A 24028-nucleotide genomic window follows, 5' to 3' on the forward strand; every position below is an offset into this window, starting at 1 on the left:
TCTATTAATGTCAATCACTGTTTAGTTCCTCTACAGAGAAAAATTAAATATAAGTTGTTGTGTTAACTGGGTACGTGTTTGACATAGTGGGTGACCATACAATGAATATTACTTACATCAGTAGCTACTAACTCTTCTGCATCATCAATAGAAGCCACAGTAGTTTCACCTTGAGAGATGTACGCATAGTCATATGGGTTATTGGTGACTAGCAACATATCTGCAAAACAAGAAAACATATTACGAGAGGTAACATAAATATGTGCTTTAAGCTTTTATTATTTGAGATTTTCTTCTAGCTATTTCTGATGAGAAATCTGTAAAATAGTGCTAAGCTTAATAATTAAAAACACATGAAACATGCACAAAAACTGAACGGGTCTTTTGCATGTCCCAAAAGAGAGAGGCGGGGATCTCCCAAAGCTTGCAGAAGCAAGAAATCAATAGATTCAAAATACATGAAACATGCACAAAAACTGAACGGGTCAATAAGACCCTGTTCACACCACCCAAGAACTAAGACCATTCAGATCATTGTCTAATTCATTTAATTCCAGCCTACAGGCAAAGGTTGAAAACATCCAAACCTACAGTTTATACAAAGAAGACATGGTCTGAGGAGGCAAAATTGCAACTACAAGCATGCTTTGAATGCACGGACTGGGAGGTATTCCAGCAAACATGCTCGGGTCTGGATGAATGGGTTGATGCAGTGTCCTCATATATCCGTTTTTGTGAAGACACGTTTATTCCATCCAAATCTGTCCACTTTCGGGGAAACAACAAGCCGTGGTTTTCAAATAAAGTCAGGTTGATCCGTAAGAGAAATGAGGAGGCTTATAAAGCAGGCGATATTACTGAATTCAAGAAACTTAGGAACTCGCTATCTAAAGAGATCAAGTTAGCCAAACACGAGTATGCAAAGATTCTGGAGGAAAGGTTCTCATCAAAAGATACTAGATCTGCATGGAGAGGATTAAGAGAGGTCACCAATTATAAAAGCCACCCCACTATAGTGAACCCCAGCAGAAGTCTGGCAGCAGAGTTAAATGAATTCTACTGCAGATTTGAGGCAAGCTCTACACACAGTGGCTATTCATCTCTAAGCTCCTCAGTCTGTTCATATAAAGATCATTCATTGTGCAACACCCAAGTAGTGATCTCCGAGGCAGAGGTGATACGCATCCTAAAGGGACTTAAGGTCAAAAAGGCACCTGGCCCTGATGGTGTATCTCCAATGTGTCTGAAAGTATGTGCTACCCAGCTTGCCCCTATACTGACAAATATATACAATGTGTCACTGAAAGACTGCGTTGTACCTCAGTGTTGGAAAAATTCCACAATTATCCCTGTCCCCAAGAAAGTGGGATCCTCTGAGTTGAACGACTATAGACCAGTAGCACTCACATCAGTAGCTATGAAAGTCTTCGAAAGAATTATGATGTCCCACCTGATAAAATTCACACAGAAGCTATGGGACCCGCTTCAGTTTGCCTATAAGGAGAATCGTTTGGCAAACGACACTGTCAATCTGGCACTGAAGTACATTTTGGATCATACAGATGAACTGCACTCATATGTCCGGATTCTTTTCATGGACTTTAGCTCAGCGTTCAATACCATTGATCCGAATTTACTTCATAAGAAAATGGTAGCTCTTGGAGTCCCTCGCAACTTATGCTTGTGGATTTATAACTTCCTGACAGCCAGGATACAGAGTGTAAAAGTTGGACCATTCACTTCGGACACCTTGGTCACAAACATCGGGGCACCTCAGGGGTGTGTTTTGTCCCCGTTACTGTTTTCTCTCTATACGAATGATTGCATCTCTTCAGCAGACTCAGTAAAAATCTTGAAATTTGCCGATGATATGACACTGATTGGTCTCATCAGGGGAAATGCTGAAGACTTGTATCGGAGTGAGGTGGAAAGAATATGTGACTGGTGTAAAGCCAATAATCTTGTACTCAACACTAAAAAACTGCTGAGATGGTTGTGGATTTTAGGAAAGATCAACATGAGATACTTCCAATCTACATCCATGACGAAGTGGTTCTTAGGGTCACAGAGACCAAATTCCTTGGTGTTATCATCTCTCATGATCTTAAATGGGGGAAAAATGTGGATGCTGTTATAAGAAAAGCACAACAGAGGATGTTCTTCCTGCGTCAGCTGAAAATATATGGTTTGTCTAAGAATCTGCTGATCTTATTCTTTAATGCTGTCATCAGATCTGTGATTTGTTCCTCTCTGATAGTCTGGTATGGGGGAGCCACTGCGCATGACAAACTCCACTTACAAAGGACTTTCAGAACAGCAGAGAGAATTATAGGTTCCCCCCTGCCTAAAATCCAGGATCTTTATGATAAGAGTATTCGATCCCATGCATTGAAAATTTCATCCGATCCCTCTCACCCGGGACACTCCTCATTCCAACTACTCCCTTCAGGATGTCGCTTCAGAGTCCCCAAATGCAGCACCAACCGCCATATGAACAGCTTCTATCCACTCTCTGTTCAACAATTAAATCGTCATGTGTAGACTATATACTGTATCTGTCTTGTTAGATGTTACTTGTTGTATCTGTTGTTATATATTATGTTGCCTCTTTGCCACAAAGAATTCCTTGTATATATGTAATATGTACTTGGCAATAATAAATTTGATGATTGGGTTGATGATTGAAGACACAGAAACAGAACACAGTATGACAAACGTGCATAAATACTCTGCTGTAAAATACATGTAACTGTAAGTAGCAAGTGCTAGTAAAAGATGTTAACAAAACCAGGGTATTTTGTTGATACGTTTTTCTGCAAAAAAATGTATGCTAAGCCACTCCGCCGCGTATTACTCCAGGAGTTAGCTTGCAAATGTGTAATATATTCTAACATTGTAGGACAACTGGAAAATTGAAACTATAGAGACATGACCCTTACCTAGAAGTTCTGGCTTTTTGTTGGATAAGATCTGGTAAAAAATGTGGTAGTCCCTTTCAGCCCTTAGCTGGAAGATACAGCGGGATTTCTCTAGGAGATCTAGTGTGAACATGATGCATAAAGATGAGACCAGTTCAAAAGTAAAAACATAAATGGAACATAGAAGTTGGAAAGATCAAGGGAAATCAAGTTTTGAAAGACATACTAAGAATTTAGTGGAGTGGTGGTTGATCATGCGTACATCCACTCCATCTGCTCTGTGCACATCATCTACCACTGCTTCATTGAAAAGTCCAGGATCTTAGGATCAGTGGGGATTCCAGTAATTGAACCTCAGTGATCAGGAAGTTACCCCTATTCGTTGACTGGGGATAATTTTCAAACATGAGACAACCCCTTTAATCTAAACAGCTTTGTTATGCCCCTGGCCAACAAATGTTTAGATTTGTATAATCAACCTGGAACCCCAGAAACAAAGAATAAATGCATGCAAAACATTGTCATGCTCACAAGTCTCTATATCCGCAGATGCCAATTTCCCAGTTGCTCCAAAATGGATCCGGATGAATTTACCCTAAAGCAGAGAAAAAGAGAAGACATTCATAAAAGGTCTTAGAAATGCTCTTCTATGTTTTAAAGTGTTCATGGGATCTGTAGATTTAAAAATCTGATATGCCCAATATCTGCCAAAAATACACCCATGCTCAGCAAGATTTATATATTATACATCTTCCTCTTTGAAAGTACTTGACACACAGCCAGGAATATATCCATAATGTCAGGTTAATAAAGGGCTTTATGTGGGCAAGATGGGCAGAGAATTGATTTAGTGAGTGCTCCACAGGTTAGATACAGGAATAATTGACTATTATGAAGAAGAAGTAACTTACAAATCTTGAAGAGTTGTCATTCCTCAGAGTCTTGGCATTGCCAAATGCTTCCAAGGCAGGGTTAGCCTGGATGATTTGATCCTCCAGTGTTCCCTAAAGATTAGGAAAAGAATTGTAAGATGACACATAACATAAAGTCCCCAAAACACACATTCAGCACACTAAATCTGTGATGACGCCCCAAATACATTTGAAGTAAATGATTTCTGGAAAAACCATAGGTAAACTTAAAAAAATATATTTGTGAAGTATGTGATTATGAAGCACCAATGATGATTTCCAAATCAGAAGGTTTTCTTTATGGCAAGGCTAATATCCCACGATAAGCATTTTTTGAATTTTTAATGTTGTACATTTTGGCAGCATTTCTGCACCTATTACCTAGATTAGATTACTTGTGTTTCTTCAGTGCACTTTTTTATGTGATATCACTTTTTTTTGTGCATTGATTTTTGTCTCTTTGGTATGTCATGTCTTAAATGAAGCTGCTTTGTTTCTGATACTGGTATGTTGTTTGGATGAAGCTTTATGGATAAAGTCATGTGTCGACTACATGAATTTCGGCTGTGCACTAAAACGCATGTGCGCTTTAGTACGCATGTCTCTAGTTCAAGTCTATGTGGAAAACGCACAGGTCAATTTACTCAACGTGAAAAAAAAAAAAGCACAGTGGGCATGAGATTTCTATCAATCCAATCCACTTTACATGAAATGTAAGATGCCACATTTTTGGGGCAATAAAAACATGCAGCATCAAAAACTCACAAGGCACTCATCATAGCCTAAAGGTTGAATTATTTGTTCGATCCTACCTTTCCAGTGGGACCAGTATCTTTTTTGCGGTCTCCAATGGCAGCAATGACGGCAAAGTACTGGATGACACGTTTGGTGTTTACAGTCTTTCCTGCACCAGATTCTCCACTAAAACAAAAGAATTGTGTATATTCAAAAAATGCCAATAGACATCATAACAGTTATTAATTTTTTTTTAATTACGTACGTGATAAGAATAGACTGATTTTCCCGATCTGAAAAAATAAAAAATTAACAGCCTTGGTTCAGGAATTACAAGTGAGAATGAAAAAGACAACATCACAGCCTGTCATTCTTTACTGTACGAGCAGTGAGATTATGGAACTATCGGTCACATGATGCTGTAATGGTTTAGTGGAAGGTCAGGATGTCTTTCTGGAGAAATAAAGAATTACAGATTATGGGTACTAGATTCTGTAGTTTGACCATGATCCAGGGAGTTAGCCTGATCGTCTTGGAGTCAGGAAGGAATTTTTCACCTAATGTGGGGCAATAAATATCTGCCTCATGTTTTTGCCTTCCTCTGGATCAACGTGTTAGGCTATAGGTTGAACTAGATGGATTTATGTCTACTTTCAACCTTACAAACTATGAAACGTGCAAACTTGATTCTCTTAAATGGAAGGTGATTTGCAATACCAGGCGGCAAATGCTACATTATTTTGCCACAGCCAGAGCTAATAACAGCTGAGTGGTGGAAAAGCTGGACCACCACTGATCTGATAGTGATGACCTATCCTAAGGATGAGTCATCGATATTGTATGCCCGGTCAACCACTTTGATCCATTTATATATCTTGATTGTTTAGCTAAGATAGAACACTAACTATTGCTATACCGCTCAGATAGATATTTGGCAAAATAGTATTCTGTACAAGCAAAAAGTCTAATTCTGAAAATATCACATATATAAAATGCAGAAATTAGAAGAATCAGACCTGTCAGCATGTACTGATAGGCATTGTCAGAGATGGAGAAGATGTGAGGTGGAGCTTCAGTCCTCTTCTTCCCGCGATAAGCGGCCACAACCTCTGCATTATACACAGGAAGCCACTTGTAGGGGTTCACTGTCACACAGAACAGTCCTGAATATGTCTGAGGGGCGGCAAAATAACGTTTGAGCACCACAACGAAATGCATGGAGGATAAAAGTGAAGGTTATGTGATTGCTGATTAGACATCTAGATGAATCCTGTGCATATGTAAATGGAGTCCCCTTTTATCATCCAATTCTTAATTCATTCATATTGATTAAATCAGATTGGTGGGAGATAAATTGTAACCCTAGCATATATATGAGTAGATGTGACATAACAAGGACAGGTAAGTAATAGCATTCAAGTTGAATGATAAGTCTGATGATTGTACCAGGTACTCTGCGGACGGGAGAGGCTGTTTATGAAAGCGATAGGACCCATACTCACGTAAATCATCCAGGCTGCATAACGCTCTTTGAGGTTGTACAGAACGGCTGGTTCATTCAGGAAGGTCAACATCGCCATGTCCTCAATTTTATCGAACTTGGGAGGGTTTTGTTGCATAATCACACTGTCTTTTATTGTGACCGTCTGAAATACAAACGTATTTGAGTATATATATGCATATACTATATACTGTATATACAGTATATGTAGAGATGTATATGACTAGAATCAACTGAATTGTTTACTAGTGTACTTGTATATACTGGGTATATATGTATATACAAGAATACAAGTAATAATACATATAGTATATATATTAGTATACACAAGTAAACAATTCAGTTGACTGGACCTCACCCACAGTCATAATTGTTATATGACAACATGAGAAAAGCATTTAAGGGCTACTTGCCTTCCCATTTTCAGTGTCTGCCGTTATCTTATCTCCATCACGATTGGTAACTTTGGCTTTCACATATTCTTCTTTATCATCAGGGACAAAAATATCTTTCTTCATATCGAAGGGGCGAGTTTGGGCCTCCAAACGTTCCTTGTCAGACTTTCGCAGAAATGGAGCAGCAGCTCCAAATTCTGCCATTTCAGCGTCACCCATGATTGTACTAAAGAAGATGGAAAGACACGTCTAAGGACTTTGTACATTATATAGATTTCTGGAGGAACAGCTATTTTTTGTGAATAATGTCTCTGTGGTACTCACCGAGAAGAAGGCAGATGGTAGATGCAGATTTTAGTGAAAGCTCTGATTACACCTCTGTTTATACAATTGCACATGTCATATTTATACAAGCACACCTGTCCCTTTTCCAGCCCCCAATCCAGATTTGGGCTCTATTGTCTAAGAGTCACACCCCTCTGCACATAGCAAAAGAACAATTGAGGGTCTCACGTCATACTTTTGGAATTGTGGTGCTGAGCCTCAACGGACATTTGAGACAGAATAATACTGGTAGTGTGACATACCATCTGATCTCAGGGGGAAAGGAAGACTCCATTAACCCATGCCCCACCACATTCTTAGTAAGCATAAATTGACCTGTTTGGCTTAAAACTCTTTGTAAACATATAGATGAAACATAATAGGCTAATGTCAGAGTGTGATAAGTTACCTGCACTTGCCACAGGAGACATCTGTTTGTCACTGCTACACCTACAGTTGTGGCCAAAAGTATTGACACCCCTGCAATTCTGTCAGATAATACTCAGTTTCTTCCTGAAAATGATTGCAAACACAAATTCTTTGGTATTATTATCTTCATTTAATTTGTCTTAAATGAAAAAACACAAAAAGAATTGTCCTAAAGCCAAATTGGATATAATTCCACACAAAACATAAAAAAGAGTGTGGACAAAAGTATTGGCACTGTTCAAAAAATCATGTGATGCTTCTCTAATTTGTGCAATTAACAGCACCTGTAACTTACCTGTGGCACCTAACAGGTGTTGGCAATAACTAAATCACACTTGCAGCCAGTTGACATGGATTACAGTTGACTCAACCTCTGTCCTGTGTCCTTGTGTGTACCACATTGAACATGGAGAAAAGAAAGAAGACCAAAGAACTGTCTGAGGACTTGAGAAACCAAATTGTGAGGAAGCATGAGCAATCTCAAGGCTACAAGTCCATCTCCAAAGACCTGAATGTTCCTGTGTCTACCGTGCACAGTGTCATCAACAAGTTTAAAGCCCATGGCACTGTGGCTAACCTCCCTAGATGTGGACGGAAAAGAAAAATTGACAAGAGATTTCAACGCAAGATTGTGCGGATGTTGGATAAAGAACCTCGACTAACATCTGAACAAGTTCAAGCTGCCCTGCAGTCCGAGGGTACAACAGTGTCAACCCGTACTATCCGTCAGCGTCTGAATGAAAAGGGACTGTATGGTAGGAGACCCAAGAAGATTCCACTTCTTACCCCGAGACATAAAAAAGCCAGGCTGGAGTTTGCCAAAACTTACCTGAAAAAGCCTAAAACCTTTTGGAAGAATGTTCTCTGGTCAGATGAGACAAAAGTAGAGCTTTTTGGGCAAAGGCATCAACACAGAGTTTACAGGAGAAAAAAAGAGGCATTCAAAGAAAAGAACACGGTCCCTACAGTCAAACATGGTGGAGGTTCCCTGATGTTTTGGGGTTGCTTTGCTGTCTCTGGCACTGGACTGCTTGACCGTGTGCATGGCATTATGAAGTCTGAAGACTACCAACAAATTTTGCAGCATAATGTGAGGCCCAGTGTGAGAAAGCTGGGTCTCCCTCAGAGGTCATGGGTCTACCAGCAGGACAATGACCCAAAACACACTTCAAAAAGAACTAGAAAATGGTTTGAGAGAAAGCACTGGAGACTTCTAAGGTGGCCAGCAATGAGTCCAGACCTGAATCCCATAGAACACCTGTGGAGAGATCTAAAAATGGCAGTTTGGAGAAGGCACCCTTCAAATAGCAGTTTGCCAAAGAAGAATGGTCTAAAATTCCAGCAGAGCATTGTAAGAAACTCAATGATGGTAACCGGAAGCGGTTGGTCGCAGTTATTTTGGCTAAAGGTTGTGCAACCAAGTATTAGGCTGAGGGTGCCAATACTTTTGTGTGGCCCATTTTTGGAGTTTTGTGTGAAATGATCAATGTTTTGCTTTTTTCTTCATTCTCTTTTGTGTTTTTTCATTTAAGATGAATTAAATGAAGATAATAATACCAAAGAATTTGTGTTTGCAATCATTTTCAGGAAGAAACTGAGTATTATCTGACAGAATTGCAGGGGTGTCAATACTTTTGGCCACAACTGTACATGGTCTGCTAATCATACACCCATATGCAGGTCTTTCAAAGTCTTCAATACTTTCATAACATTCGGTAATGTTGAATAAATGCATTTGATGCTATAATTTGACTCATTTATACACACGTGGTCAAAATTGTTGGTACCCCTCATTTAATGACAGAAAAACCCACAATGGTGACAGAAATAACTTGAATCTGACATAAGTAATAATAAATCAAAAATCTATGAAAATGAACAAATGAAAGCCAGCCAACTAAACCCATGAAATAGGCCTGGACAGAAATGATGGTACCCTTAACTTAATATTTTGTTGCACAACCTTTTGAGGCAATCGCTGCAATCAAACGATTCCTGTAACTGACAATGAGACTTCTGCACCTCTTGACAGGTATTTTAGCAATAGGATTCAGGTCAGGGCTCATAGAAAGCCACTTAAGAATAGTCCAGTGTTTTCCGCTTAGCCATTCTTGGGTGTTTTTAGCTGTGTGTTTTGGGTCATTATCCTGTTGCAAGACCCATGACCTGCGACTGAGACCAAGCTTTCTGACACTGGGCAGCACATTTCTCTCTAGAATCCCTTAATAATCTTTAGATTTCATTGTACCCTGCACAGATTCTAGATACCCTGTGCCAGATGCAGCAAAGCAGCCCCAGAACATAACAGAGCCTCCTCCATGTTTCACAGTAGGGACAGTGTTCTTTTATTTATATGCTTCATTTTTCCGTTTGTGAAAATAGAGCTGACATGCCTTGACAAAAAGTTCAATTTTTGTCTCATCTGTCCATAGTACATTCTCACAGAAGCTTTGTGGCTTGTCAACATGTAGTTTGGCAAATTCCAGTCTGGCTTTTTTGATTTTTTTCAACAATGGTGTCCTCCTTGGTCGTCTACCATGAAGTCCACTTTGGCTCATACAACGACGGATGGTGCGATCTGACACTGATGTTCCTTGAGCTTGAAGTTCACCTTTAATCTGTTTAGTTTTTCTGGGCTCTTTTGTTACCATTCATTTTATCCGTCTCTTTGATTTGTCATCAATTTTCTTCCTGCGGCCACATCCAGGGAGGTTGGCAGTCCCATGGAGCTTAAATTTCTGAATAATATGTGCAACTGTAGTCACAGGAACATTAAGTTGATTGGAGATGGTCTTATAACGTTTGCTTTTAACATGTTTGTCTATAATTTTCTTTCTAATCTCCTGAGACAACTCTTTCCTTCACTTCCTCTGCTCCATGTTGAGTGTGATACACACCATGTCACCAAACAGCACAGTGAGTATCTGTAGCCCTCTATACAGGCCCACTCACTGATTCCAAGACTGTAGACACCTGTGATCCTAATTAGTGGACACACCTTGATTTAACATGTCCCTTTTGTCACATTATTTTCAGGGGTACCATCATTTCTGTCCAGGCCTATTTCATGAGTTTTATTTTTTTTTCAAAAATTCTGTGGAAGCATGGTTGAAAAGCAATGTCTGACTTTCGCTTGTTCATTTTCAAAGATTTTTGATTTCTTATTACTTTTGTCAGATTCAAGTTATTTATGTCACCATTGTGGGTTTTTCTGTCATTAAGCGAAACGAGGGGTACCAACAATTTTGACCACATGTGTATATTATGTAAATTCAGAGGCTTCTCAGAGGAATTAAGCAACTTTGACAAATTACAATTTGCCAGACTTCAGATTATCTGGATATCTAAGGAAATTCCCTTGATAGCAAAACAAGAAAATGGGAAAAAGAGCGCTGCCTCCTCCTGCTTCACAGGTGACTTCTTTGCCTGAAGTCACACAGCACAGAAGCCGTCAGTCAAGAAGAAGGAGGTGACATTGAGTGGGAAATAGAGCTGGAGTGGCAGAGGCTTCAGATTATCAGCCTCATTTGCTTATCAATTCAAACACAACTCTCAGTAACAGAGGAGCAGACTGGCCATGTAAAGGTATTATTGGACTAGTCTTTGAAAGATCTACATGTGCATATAAAAATAGTTTTGGGTGTGAAATCCTGCTGACAGATGTCCTTTAACTATAACACTTTACCTTAAATGTAGGTATATTTATGTAAATGAAAACACAGTCCTTAATATACCTTTAAAGGAGTTGTCCACCTTCACCTATTTCAGCCCACAGATTCAGTGAAGGACAGCACTGAGCAAAAGTTCTAGGCAGGTCTGGAAAAAATGCTGCAAAGTAAGAATGCTTTCAAAAACACAAATGTTAATTGTTTATTTTTTATCAATTAACAAAACACAAAGTGAATGAACAAATGAAAAATCCAAATCAAATTAATATATGGTGATATTACCCTTTGTCTTCAAAACAACATCACTTCTTCTAGGTGCACTTACACGTAGTTTTTGAAGTAACATCTGTGGATGTAAGCTTGTGAAAGTCCTTCCATCTCTTCATTGAATCACAGACTCGAATATGTAGAGAACAGAGCTCTGTGGGGGCCATATCACTGAAGAACAAATTTTGAGTCAGATGCCTCCCTGATGGCATTACATCATGGATAAGTATCTGATTGTATTTCTCAACATAAAGTGAGCTTTAAGGTACTGTCACACTTAGCGATGTACCAGCGATCCCGACCAGCGATATGACGCGGTCAGGATTGCTGGTACATCGCTAAGTGGTCGCTAGTGAGCTGCTACACAGGCAGATCTCACCAGCGACATTGCTGGGGACGGGGGTCGCTACTTACCTGTCACACTAGGCGATCCTGCGTCCTCCCGCCTGGCTCCACGCTCGTCGCTCGTCTCACAACAGGAAGCGCCGCAGGAAGCTGACGACGAGAAGCAGTCCTGGACGTTCTCGCGCGATCAGCGATAACCAGCGGGGGAGCGGGTCATAGGTAAGCATCAGACACAGCGATGTCGCTAGCAATATCGCTATAACGTCACAAGTTATAGCAATATTGCTAGCGATATCGCTTAGTGTGACAGTACCTTTACTGATCCTCCCCGGGTCCAGTGCTGCCTCTCCACAACTGCATTGGTCTCTCAAAAGGGTTTCTGAAGATTACAAAGCTCAGCTACTAAGCAGACAAAAACAGCATGGGCTGCTAAACTCAGTAATTGGCTGCAAAGCTGTTCAGATGATTAGTGGAGATGCTGGAGCAGTGGCAGAGAGGCAATGCTGGACACAAGAAAGTTAAGAAACCTTATATAGCAAGCTTGTGAGCAAAAATTTGGTAAAAAAGGATAGCCCCTTTAAGGCCGGAGTCACACTACCGTAGAATACGGCCGAGTGATATGCGAGAAAACATTGCATAGCAATTGGCCCAGTGTTAATCAATGGGGCAGCTCACATCACTGTTTATTTTCTTGGGCGTATTCAGCGTTCATGTAAAATCGCAGCATGCTGCGATTGTCACTGAGACTCGGCCGAGACTTGCCAATGGAAGCCTATGGGTGTGAGAAAAAAAATCGCACAGTAATCGGACCATGAGAGTGCTGTCTGATTTTTATGCACTGATGGCCTTTGAAAAGCCGGCAATTGATCTGCTGCATATAGTAAAATCACAGAGTGACAGGTTAGAAAAGAATATACGAGTAGAATACATAGATATATAGATGCCAGTGACACAAAGTATATATATATATGTATATATATATTACATAGATAGAAGAAAAGCCGGGAATTCAGCAGCCACGTAGTGTAAAATCACAGCAGGTCCCGACAGGATAGAATAGATGGATTACATACAGTAAATACATATAGAATAGATAGTTATACAGATGTCAGTGACAAATACAATTAGAACAGTGTGTGTGCAGCTTACTGTACTTGTATTTAATTATTAAAAGATTATTTTTCTGAAACAAATGGCTTGGGCTCCCGTGTAATTTTCTTAACCAGCAGAGGGAAAGCCAACGTCTGGGGGCCAATGTTTATAGCCTGGGAAGGGGGTAATACCCATGGAGCTTCCCAGGCTATTAATATAAGCTCACAGCTGTACACTTAGCCTTTACTGGCTGTTAAAATGGGGGACCCTAAAAAAATGATTTAGGGTCCCCCGATAATTAATAACCAGTAAAGGCTATGCAAATAGCTACGGGCAGATATTAATAGCCTAGGAAGGGGCCATGCAGCTGTAAATTGGACGCTAGGTGTGAAAAATCAGATTGTACTTGCATGACACTTGCATTACACTAGTGTGACTCTCGGCAGTGAGAATTGGACCGATATTTTATACATTAGTTTGACTCCAACCAAAGGCCCCCATACACATATCTGTTGCCCAAACCAATTTCATCCTAGGAAAGTGTGAGCATGCAGCCCAACAGCAGCCACAGACAGAATTCAGCGCTCACATGACAAAACATTGTCACAAGAGTACTCATAGTCCATATCGCTGCAACGGCGCCTGTCCATAAGGTGAGTATACAATGTTTTTATTTTACATGCTGCATTTAGGAAGGCTTGTCCAAATAGCTTGTGAACATGTTAATAGAATGTAAAACGTAGATAGAGATGAGGAGGAAGTAACCAAATAAGCTACAGTGGGGATAAAGAGTATTTGGTCAGCCACCATTTGTGCAAGTTCTCCCACTTAAAAAGATGAGAGAGGCCTGTAATTGACATCATAGGTAGACACCAACTATGAGAGTCAAAATGAGAAAACAAATCCAGAAAATCACCTTGTCTGATTTGGCAAGATTTATTTTGCAAATGATGGTGGAAAATAAGTATTTGGTCACCTAAAAACATGCAAGATTTCTGGCTCTCACAGACCTATAACTTCTTCTTTAAGAGGCTTCTATGTCCTCTACTCATTACCTGAACTAATGGCACCTGTTTGAACTTGTTATCAGTATAAAAGACACCTGTCCACAACCTCAAATAGTTACACTCCAAACTGCACTATGGTGAAGACCAAAGAGCTGTCGAAGGACATCAGAAACAAAACTGTAGCCCTGCACCAGGCTGGCAAGACTGAATCTGCAATAGGCAAGCAGCTTGGTGTGATGAAATCAACTGTGGGAGCAATAATAAGGAAATGGAAGACATACAAGACCACTGATAATCTCCCTCGATCTGGGTTCCACGCAAGATCTCACCCCATGGGGTCAAAATGAGAATGGTGAGCAAAAATCCCACAACCACATGGGGTGACCTAGTGAATGACCTGCATAGAGCTGGGACCACCATAACAAAGGCTACCTTTAGTAACACACTACACCACCAGGGACTCAGATCCTGCAGTGCCAGACGTGTCCCCCTGCTTAAGCCAGTACATGTCAGGGCCTGTCTGAAGTTTGCTAGAGAGCATTTGAATTATCCAGAAGAGTATTGGGAGAATGTCATATGGTCTGATGAAACCAAAGTAGAACTGTTTGGTAGAAACAAAACTCGTCGTGTTTGGAGGAGACAGAATGCTGAGTTACATCCAAAGAACACCATACCTACTGTGAAGCATGGGAGTGGAAACATAATTCTTTGGGGCTGTTTCTCTGCAAAGGGACAAGGACGTCTGATCCATGTACATGAAAGAATGAATTGGGCCATGTATCGTGAGATTTTGAGTGCAAACCTCCTTCCATCAGCAAGGGCATTGAAGATGAAACATGGATGGGTCTTTCAGCATGATAATGATCCAAAGTACACCACCAGGGCAATGAAGGAGTGGCTTCGTAAGAATCATATGAAGGTCCTGGAGTGGCCTAGCCAGTCACCAGATTTCAACTCCTTCTAATACCTTTGGAGAGATCTGAAAGTCTGTTACCCAGCAACAGGCCCAATACATCACTGCTCTAGAGGAGATCTGCATGGAGGAGTGGGCCAACATACCACCAACAGTGTGTGCCAACCTTGTGAAGACTTACAGAAAACATTTGACCTCTGTCATTGCAAACAAAGGATATATAACAAAACATTGAGATGTAGTTTTGCTAATGACCAAATTCTTATTTTCCATCATAATTTGAAAAATAAATCTTGCCAAATCAGATAAGGTAATTTTCTGGATTTGTTTTCTTATTTTGATTCTCATAGTTGTGGTCTACCTATGATGTCAATTACAGGCCTCTCTCAAACTTTTTAAGTGGGAGAACTTGTACAATTGGTGGCTGACCAAATACTTTTTTCCCCCAGTGTATCTTATTCCCTATTCTATCTTTCAGTGTTAATGTTGCGCTTATGTCTTTCCGCTTTAATTTTCACTGGCAGCACTCACAATAGGCCTGTTACTACAATAGTTGTTCAAGCGTTTTCAATTATTATACTGGCACTAATGGGGGTCAACAGTCTTTCTTGCTAGGGCACAAGTGTTTAGCAGCCAGTCACTTAATACTCTATGTACTCCTTACACTTACTGGCACTGGTCCACACCCTGTACTGTGCGTCTACGAGTCTCTTCTCCCTCATGTCAAACCTCGTACACTGGGTTGACGGGTTGGACTCTCCTCGTTACTCACTGGGACACTGCCTCCCAGCAGTAATCTAATTTGTATTTTGGCCTTATGGCGTAAAAGCATCCGATTTCCTGGCTGGAGCAGTTCTTCCTGTACTGGGGTTACATCTGGATATTCCAGCTCCAGAAACTTTTGATCCACTAGTCGTCTCATTGTCTGGAGCCTATTTCTATTCTCCCGAACGCAGATGCTTGAGTTGTTCCTTGTGCTGTCATCCTAGGGATCCAGCTTTAATTCAGTGATTTGTCAACCATTCCGACCAAACAACAACAAATATGGCATGCGTGGCGCCCCTGAGGGTTCAGTCGCCACAGAGGTACTGCACCTCCTCCTGAGGTGTAGTATCCCACTTCCCAGGTAAGATGGAACACCTGACCAGCCTCCAACACTCTCATCCAGCACAGACACCTTAGAACAGCAGAGCACCCTTTATGGCAGTTGCTCTGGTTCATGAAGGGTGCTGGGTGGTGGGTGGAGCTTAGAGACACTAAGAGGGAAAAGCTGACAGGAAGTAAGGGCAGAGTGAGATTGAGATTGAGAAGCAGAGAGAGGGGAAGAAAGAAGGAGTTCAGTTCTTCAGAAGGAAGAGAGATTAGTACGGGACGTAAGGAGAAGAAAACTAAGGACTAGGGTGAGAGCAGAGCCCTTCCTCAAGTTTAAGGCGCATGGTCCGGAGTCCGGTCTCTGAGGTTGTATGGATCATAGAATCATAGAATCGTAGAGTTGGATAGGACCTCTTGGGCCATCTGGTCCAACCCCCTGCTCAAAGCAGGATTCGCTAAATCATCCCAGTCAGATGTCTGTCCAGCCTCTGTTTGAAGACTTCCATTGAAGGAGAACTCACCACTTCTCGTGGCAGCCTGTTCCACTCATTGATCACTCTAACTGTCAAAAAGTTTTTTCTAATATCTAATCTGTGTCTCCTCCCATTCAGTTTCATGCCATTGCTTCTAGTCTTTCCTTGTGCAAATGAGAATAAAGATGATCCTTCTACAATGTGACAGCCCTTTAGATATTTGTAGACAGCTATTAAGTCTCCTCTCAGTCTTCTCTTTTGCAAACTAAACATTCCCAAATCCTGCAACCTTTCCTCATAAGACAGGGTTTGCAGACCAGTCATCATTCTGGTCGCTCTTTTCTGAACTTGCTCCAGATTGTTGATGTCTTTTTTAAAATGTGGTGCCCAAAACTGGACACAATATTCCAGATGAGGTCTGACCAAAGAGGAGTAGAGGGAAATAATGACTTCACGTGATCTAGACTGTATGCTTCTGTTAATACATCCAAGAATTGCATTTGCCTTTTTTGCTGCTGCATCACACTGTTGACTCATATTCAGTCTGTGATCTATTAGTATACCCAAGTCTTTTTCACATGTGCTGTTGCTTAGCCCTATTCCTCCCATTCTTTATATGCTTTTTTCATTTTTATTGCCCAGATGTAGTACTTTGCATTTTTCCCTGTTGAAAACCATTCTGTTAGTTGCTGCCCACTGCTCCAGTTTATTTATATCTTTTTGAATCCTCTCTCTCTCTTCTCTAGTATTAGCTATCCCTCCTAGCTTTGTGTCATCAGCAAATTTAATCAGTTTACCCTCAATTCCTTCATCGAAATCGTTGATAAAGATGTTGAACAACACAGGGCCCAGGACAGAGCCCTGTGGTACCCCACTTGAGACATTCTTCCAATTGGATGTGCAGCCATTTACGACCACTCTTTGGGTCCGATCACTTAGCCAGTTATGAATCCACCTTACAGTTGCCTTGTTCATTCCATACTTAGTCATTTTTTCAATAAGGATTGTATGAGATACTTTGTCAAATGCTTTGCTGAAGTCAAGATATACTATATCTACAGCATTTCCTTGATCCACCCAATCAGTGATTCCGTCATAGAAGGAAATTAAGTTAGTCTGACATGACTTATTAATTACAAACCCATGCTGACTCTGTTTAATCACTTCATTCTTATCCAGGTACTGACATACATGTTGTTTAATAATTTATTATTTACTGATGTTCCTGCAGCAGAAACCGGAGGAATAGAAGTTGTCACCACTTTATTCCCATTTAAGACTTGGGGGCACAACAGCAACGTGTGTGAGCCGGGACATGATAGCAAGAAGTCCCCGGAGCAGGCTACAGCTGTCTGCCGTACAAGTGGAGTGTTGAGTAACATCAAGCAGGAGGAACTTCAGTGTAACTCAGTACTGCAAGTACCTCAGATAAACGCTAGAAAGGAGATGTTCAGAAAAGGCACACGAAAGGGAGTGCTGGAAAGGTTAATTCCATCTGCCTTGGAGTTGGCTGAGCCCCTGATCTGGAGACCGCAGCACTGAAGCGGGCACCTGTCTGTGCCAGAAACGTGAGTAAAAGAACTGGAACTGCACTCAGCTGTCTCATTGCCTTCTTCCTGCGCCAACCCACTCAGCACTGCTACATCCCTGTGCCTAACACTGCACCCTTTCCCTCAACACCTATTACTACTGCCCTGGGACTACAGTTCCACCTGTGGGGAGCTTCAACATCATTGCTGCACCACATCTGTCCCAGAGAAGCAACCCTGCAGCGCTGGTCAAACTGACCAGAAACCACAGGTGGCGTCACAAATCATCTCAATAAGTTTATCCCCATCACTCAACCCCTTTTACATTGACCGCCTGAGGCCACGGACCGGGTCACTGCCACTGTGACATCTCCCATTGAAATCAACGGGCCCGGCACCGAGTACCCCACGGCCTCTGGGGGCGAGTCGCATGTACCCGGTGGTGGCATGGACCCGATTGTTATACACACACACCAACTCCTAGACGAATTTGGGCCATCTTATCTTCTGATCTTCCTCCAATATACGCAACATTTACAGCAATGTTCTATTGAAGAGTTTGCAGGTTCCATTCCCCTCTGCATGGTACAGTGTCGTTCTGGACGTATCGATGCTGTATAGTCAGTGTAATTCTTCCGTCACTCTACCTTGGAAACAGGCTTCCTGATTCGAGTGTATCCTCTTCGGGCACCCATACACACAAATAAAATCTCAGGTCGCCACCTAAGCCATCTGATCCTCAGTTGGAGTCACTACTGCGAACTTGGTAGTCGACCATCAATACTGCTAGTGGTGCTGAAGTTCCAATCACACTGATAGGTTCCCTTTATTCTGGGGGTTTGGTCAGTTGGCACTGTAAACAAATTCGGCAACTTTTTTCCACTGTTCGGTGTAGTTAAGGCCAATACACCAGCCGCTGCAACCACGGGAAGGTTCTCTCAGCAGCAGAGTGAGCATTGTTTTCATGGGCTTCATTAGCCAAGCTTAACGCCATTCCCCATTGTCCCAGGATCCTTAGAGCACTGGCGGATAAAGCTGTTCTTGCTTCACTTTTGGGTTTCTGACTTTGGGTGACCCATTTCCTCAGCTCTGCTAACTGTAACTGCAAGTCGGTTGGGGCTCCTCCCCTGATTCTTGAGCGGCCACTACATCTGTCACGAAGCGCTTGAAGTCTGGGGTCTCGTTACCTTCCAATTCTTTATCTGTATCACACTTTTAACATTCCTGGGTTACCTTGGACAGTGTGTTTGCATGTGTATTCTCAGCTTTTGACCAATAGGAGATCTTCTACGAGGACTTAGACATTCTCACGACACACCTCTGATCCAGCGCACCAAGCTTTGCATTTTACAGGTGGGTGAGTGGATTGTTATCGGTTTGTACATATACAGCTCTGGCAAAAACTAAGAGACCACTGCAAAATTTTTAGTTTGTCTGATTTTTCTCTTTATAGGTGTATTTTTGAGTAAAATGTACCATAAATTGCTCTTTTCTTCTATAAACTACTGACATGTCTTCGAATTTCCAAGCACTAAATTTTGTATTTCTTTTCAGAAAATGAGAAATGGTCAAAATAACAAAAAAAATGCAGTGCTTGCAGACCTCAAATAATGCTAAGAAAACAAGTTCATAATCATTCATAAACAATAATACTAATGTTTTAACTCAGGAAGAGTTCAGAAATCAATATTTTGTGGAATAACCATGAATTTTAATCACAGCTTTCATGCGTCTTGGCATGCTTTCCACCAGTCTTTCACACTGCTTTTGGGTGACCTTGTGCCACTCTTGGTACAAAAATTTAAGCAGTTCTTCTTTGTTTGATGGCTTGTGACTATCCATCTTCCTCTTGAATACATTCCAGAGGTTTTTAATGGGGTTCAGGTCTAGAGATTGGGCAGGCCATGACAGTGATTTGATGTGGTGGTCCTTCATCCACACATTGATTGACCTAGTTGTGTGGCATGGCGCATTGTCCTGTTGGAAAAAAACAGTCCTCAGAGTTGAGGAAGATTGCCTGAGCAGAAGGAATCAACTGTTTTTCCAGGATAACTTTGTAGGCGGCTTGATTCATACGTCCTTCGCAAAGATTAACCTGCCCAATTCCAGTCTTGCTGAAGCATCCCCAGATCACCACAGATCCTCCACCAAATTTCACAGTGGGTACAAGACACTGTGGCTTGTACGCCTCTCCAGGTCTCTGTCTAACCATTATACGACCAGATGTTGGGCAAAGCTAAATATTAGACTCATCAGAGAAGATTACCTTACTCCAGTCCTCTTTGGTCCAATCCTTATGGTCTTTGGCAAACTTCAGTCTGGCTCTCCTTTGCTTTTCATTGATGAAAGGCTTTTTTCTACCTTTACATGATTAAGCCCTGCCTCTAGGAGCCTGTTACAAACTGTTCTTGCCATGCACTTCACCCCAGCTGCCCTTTGCCATTTTTTTATAGTTCACTTGATGTCATCCTGCAGTTGCCGAGTGACATTCGAATAAGATGACGGTCATCTCGGTCAGTGGAGAGTCGTTTTCGCCCTTTGCCGGTCTGTAGTTTTGTTGTCACCAATGTCTGCTGCTTGACCTTGTTATAATGGACTGCCGTCTTAGAAATTTTAAGGATGGAGGCAACATGACGCTTACTGTATACCTCTGCTGGTAAAGCATGAATTGAGCCCATCTGTTCCTCACTCAAGACTTTTCTTTTCAAAACAAGTGCTAGTAATATCCCAAAAGTAATAGGAATGAAAAAATAACTTTTAACCATGCCAATGCTCTCAGCTCCCTCAGTGTTGTGGTGTAGGCCATTTCTGTACAGCAGCTACTTTCTCCTTGGTAGGATAGACTTCTGGGGTCTGGGGTCCTCACACCTACCCAGACTGGTCAAGGTGGGATTCAAGCCCAACAGAAATATTCCACCTGGAATTCTGCAAGCACCTTCTCCAAGTCCATCGGAGCACCTCCAACAGTGCTTGCCGGGCCGAGCTGGGCAGATTCCCTCTACACCTAACGGTTCTAAAGAGGGCACTGTCATTCCGGGCTCACCTACGTAGGAGCAATCCAAGCTCCCATCACCATAAAGCCCTGACACATGTAGGGGAAACAGAAAAACCAGGACCCTCGGAACAGCTCACCCAAACCCAACCTGACCAGAAAACCAATCACAACAACCTGACAAAAGCCGGAATCAGGAAGACGGTAGACGAAGGCCAGGAGAGGTACGTAAGTGACTGGAAGAACGACATCATCAGCTCACAGAAACTGACCATGTACCAGAGTCTACAGAGAGACTACAGACTGGCTCCATACCTGGAGAAACTCCCGGACCCCAAAGACCGCAAGATCCTGAGCCGGTATAGACTCAGTGCCCACAGTCTGGCCATCGAATCCGGCCGACACAGGCAGAGCTACAAGCCCAGGGAGGAAAGACTGTGCCAACACTGTGACCAGGAGGCCCTGGAGGATGAGACCCACTTCCTGCTACACTGCTCCAAGTACTCAGCAGTGAGGGACACTCACTTCAGGAGACTCTCACATCTCTTCCCGGATTTCACCACCATGAAGGAGGAAGAGAAAACATACATCCTGCTGGGGGAAGAAGAGAGAGCAGTGGAGATAGCAGCGCAATATGTGAACGAATGCCATAGACTGCGAGAAAGAGAACTCTGATATGCCATGGACTTCTATGGCACCCACCCTGGATATGCCCCAATCCCCCATCCACCTTCCCTATGCCATGGACTTCTATAGCCTCATCCTGGATCTGCCCCCATGCCGCCATCCACCTTCCCTATGCCATGGACTTCTATAGCCCCAACCTGGATCTGCCCCATCCACCTTTCCTACAGCCCCTTCCCAACATCCCTACAGTCCCTATCCCTATTCCCTTCTGTACACCTGCTTTGGCAAAACTAATGTGTATTTAGTCCTGCCAATAAAGCTTCTTTGAATCTTGAATCTTGAATCTTGACTTCTGGGCTGTAAACTGTGTGCCCCAGATACTCGATCTCCCTCTCCCAGATCCATTCCATACACTCATATGATCATCCACACTACTCTTGCCATGGGATTTGGCAGCTGCTTGGCAGTCACCAGTCATATGGTTGGGTCCTCCCTGGAGAAGGTGAAGTCCAGGATGTGGCCCCCTAAGTATTCCTCTGGCATATTCGTCATCTGGGACCCGGTCCTCATTCAGCAGTGGATCCCTTAACCATTGAACTTATCCCAGGTAGTGGGTGTTTTAGAAATTATGTCTTATGAGTCTTTGTTCCCCCTTCTATGGGTGCAGAGCCCAACAATGTGCACCTCAACCTTGGGGCGTGTTAGCTTAATGACCACCTTCTCCGTTTTCTTTCATGAGTCGGACAGTTCCGGCAGATGTGTCCCCTGCCACCACAAGTCCAGCATTCTACACCACATTCCTGTGGTGCACAACGTGATTGGTGCTGTTGGCCATGTAAGGAGATATATTCCTGTTCTAACTTCTCTCCATACTGGGTTGCAGTGCTAGACATTGTGGTATTGATGGGGGTTCCTCTGAGGTTCTGTAATTTAGCCCCAACCTCCAGGAAACTTACATTGGGTTATAACATAGGGGCTCCTTCAGAGCCTGTTTCAGGTAGGGGTCTCTCAGGCCCGCAACTAGTTGATCACTCAGGACTTCGTCCAGTGGTCCCAGTCCTCGATACTCTTCATGAGTTGTCTTACTGATATGGGCCGTTACATCCTGCAGAGCGCTCACATACCGGGCCACTGTCTTGCCCTCCCTTTAAACCCGCAGGAATAAGCACATGCGTAAGTTATCCAAGTCAGTGGTGTCACCATGCATGTCCTCTAAAATTATGATCACTTTGTCTACTGTATCACTGTCCCCTGGCTGCCAGAACAGAACTGTCTGTCGAGCCTCTTCGTCTAAGGTCAGAAGGGCCATTTCCACCTGTAAGGAAGATGCCATGGGGTTCATGCGCAATATGCTCCTCAGTTGCTCCACCCAGTCCCATAGTAACAAATTGCTTCCTGTATACTTTGGAGGTTGCTAATCATAGCCCCAGAGCAATGCTTCCCCTGGCGGACTCGGTTACTGATTGACCAGCCATTTTTGGACTAAAATGTTGCATCCTGCCGACCACGCCAAATGTGAACAGGTTACTAGAGTACAACACACAAATAGACATGAGGTGGAAGTAACCAACTAAGTTATTTATTTTCCTAACAATGAAATGAAGGTGTTAATTATGATACAATCAGTTTTTCAGACATAGGGTATCAAGTCACACATTATTATCAGTAGTGACGATAACAACAATTCAAGAGTTTCAATATCTTAGTCTCTATTCTATCTATTTTTCAGTGTGAATGGCGGTTTAATGTCCTTTCACAGGCAGCACTCACAACGATTGGTCCGTCACTGCAATAGTTCTTCAAGCATTTTTGGTAGTTATATGGGCACCAATGGGGGTCACAGTCTTTCCCACTAGGCCACAAGTCTTTAGTATCCAGTCACTTAACACTCTATGATCAGAGTTAGGGTGTGTGCACACGTTGCGGATTCTGCTGTGGATCCGCAGCGGATTTGGCCCTGTGGATCCACAGCAGTTTCTGCTACTGTGTACAGTACCATTATAACCTATGTAAATAAAAAATTGCAGTGCACATGGTGCAGAATTTTCAGCGCGGATTTGCTGCGGTTTTAAATCCGCAGCATGTCACTTCTTTGTACGGATTTCCCAGCGTTTTGGCACCTGCTCCATGACAGGTGTCAAACCGCAGGGGAAAATCGCAGGCTAATCTGCAGAAAATCTGCAGATAAACCACAGGTCTTTTGACCTGCGGATTTTGATAAATCCGCGCAGAAAATTCCGCAGCAGAATCTGCAACGTGTGCACACACCCTTAAGCTTCTGGGAATATTCTTTGAACGAAAGATGATTTATGGATGAACAAAATGTTTCTATGAATGGATCTTTTGACCCAGAAAATTAAACATGTCCAAATTAATTCCTGATGATTTTTTTAGATATTTTTTAAAGGGGACATTCTTAAAGTGGGCTTTTTTTTTACTAAAATACTTGTATTTTGGGGTAAAAAATCATTTTTGCTATTGGGTTTAATCACACATTTTGCACCGTTTGGCTTTTATATGCTCTTTGTTTCCATGCACATTCATCTTTAATGTAGACTGTTGTTATAAATCAGTTAAGAGGAACTCAGAAATAGATAAAAGAGTTACAACTTACAAACTTTCCTTTTAAGGCATGTGCACATGAGTATTTGGTGAGTTTTTTACATCAGTATTTGTAAGCCAAAATCATTAGTGAGTGAAAAAAGTAGAAGTAGTGCACATGTTTCTATTATACTGATCATTCCAATCCTGGTTTTGGCTTACAAATACTGAGGTAAAAACTCACCAAATACTCAATATGTGCACTTGGC

General features: G+C 42.1%; 1 protein-coding gene across 1 annotated transcript in view; it reads right to left on the reverse strand.

Annotated features, from left to right (window-relative positions):
- Nucleotides 1-6694, reverse strand: part of LOC141089107 (myosin-7) — a 62392-nt gene extending 55698 nt beyond the window's left edge. The window contains exons 1-9 of the mRNA XM_073575399.1: nucleotides 6479-6694; nucleotides 6067-6210; nucleotides 5581-5737; nucleotides 4830-4857; nucleotides 4642-4750; nucleotides 3830-3922; nucleotides 3450-3513; nucleotides 2940-3038; nucleotides 117-220 (exon numbers count right to left, since the gene is read on the reverse strand). Coding sequence (XP_073431500.1) covers nucleotides 117-220; nucleotides 2940-3038; nucleotides 3450-3513; nucleotides 3830-3922; nucleotides 4642-4750; nucleotides 4830-4857; nucleotides 5581-5737; nucleotides 6067-6210; nucleotides 6479-6679 — 999 coding nt within the window. The 5' untranslated portion in view covers nucleotides 6680-6694. The remainder of the gene's footprint in view (nucleotides 1-116; nucleotides 221-2939; nucleotides 3039-3449; nucleotides 3514-3829; nucleotides 3923-4641; nucleotides 4751-4829; nucleotides 4858-5580; nucleotides 5738-6066; nucleotides 6211-6478) is intronic.
- Nucleotides 6695-24028: the final 17334 nt, after the last annotated feature.

Source organism: Dendrobates tinctorius, unplaced genomic scaffold (genome assembly GCF_039654945.1).
Source record: "Dendrobates tinctorius isolate UK_male_01 unplaced genomic scaffold, ASM3965494v1 ptg000044l, whole genome shotgun sequence".
Taxonomy (NCBI): domain Eukaryota; kingdom Metazoa; phylum Chordata; class Amphibia; order Anura; family Dendrobatidae; genus Dendrobates; species Dendrobates tinctorius.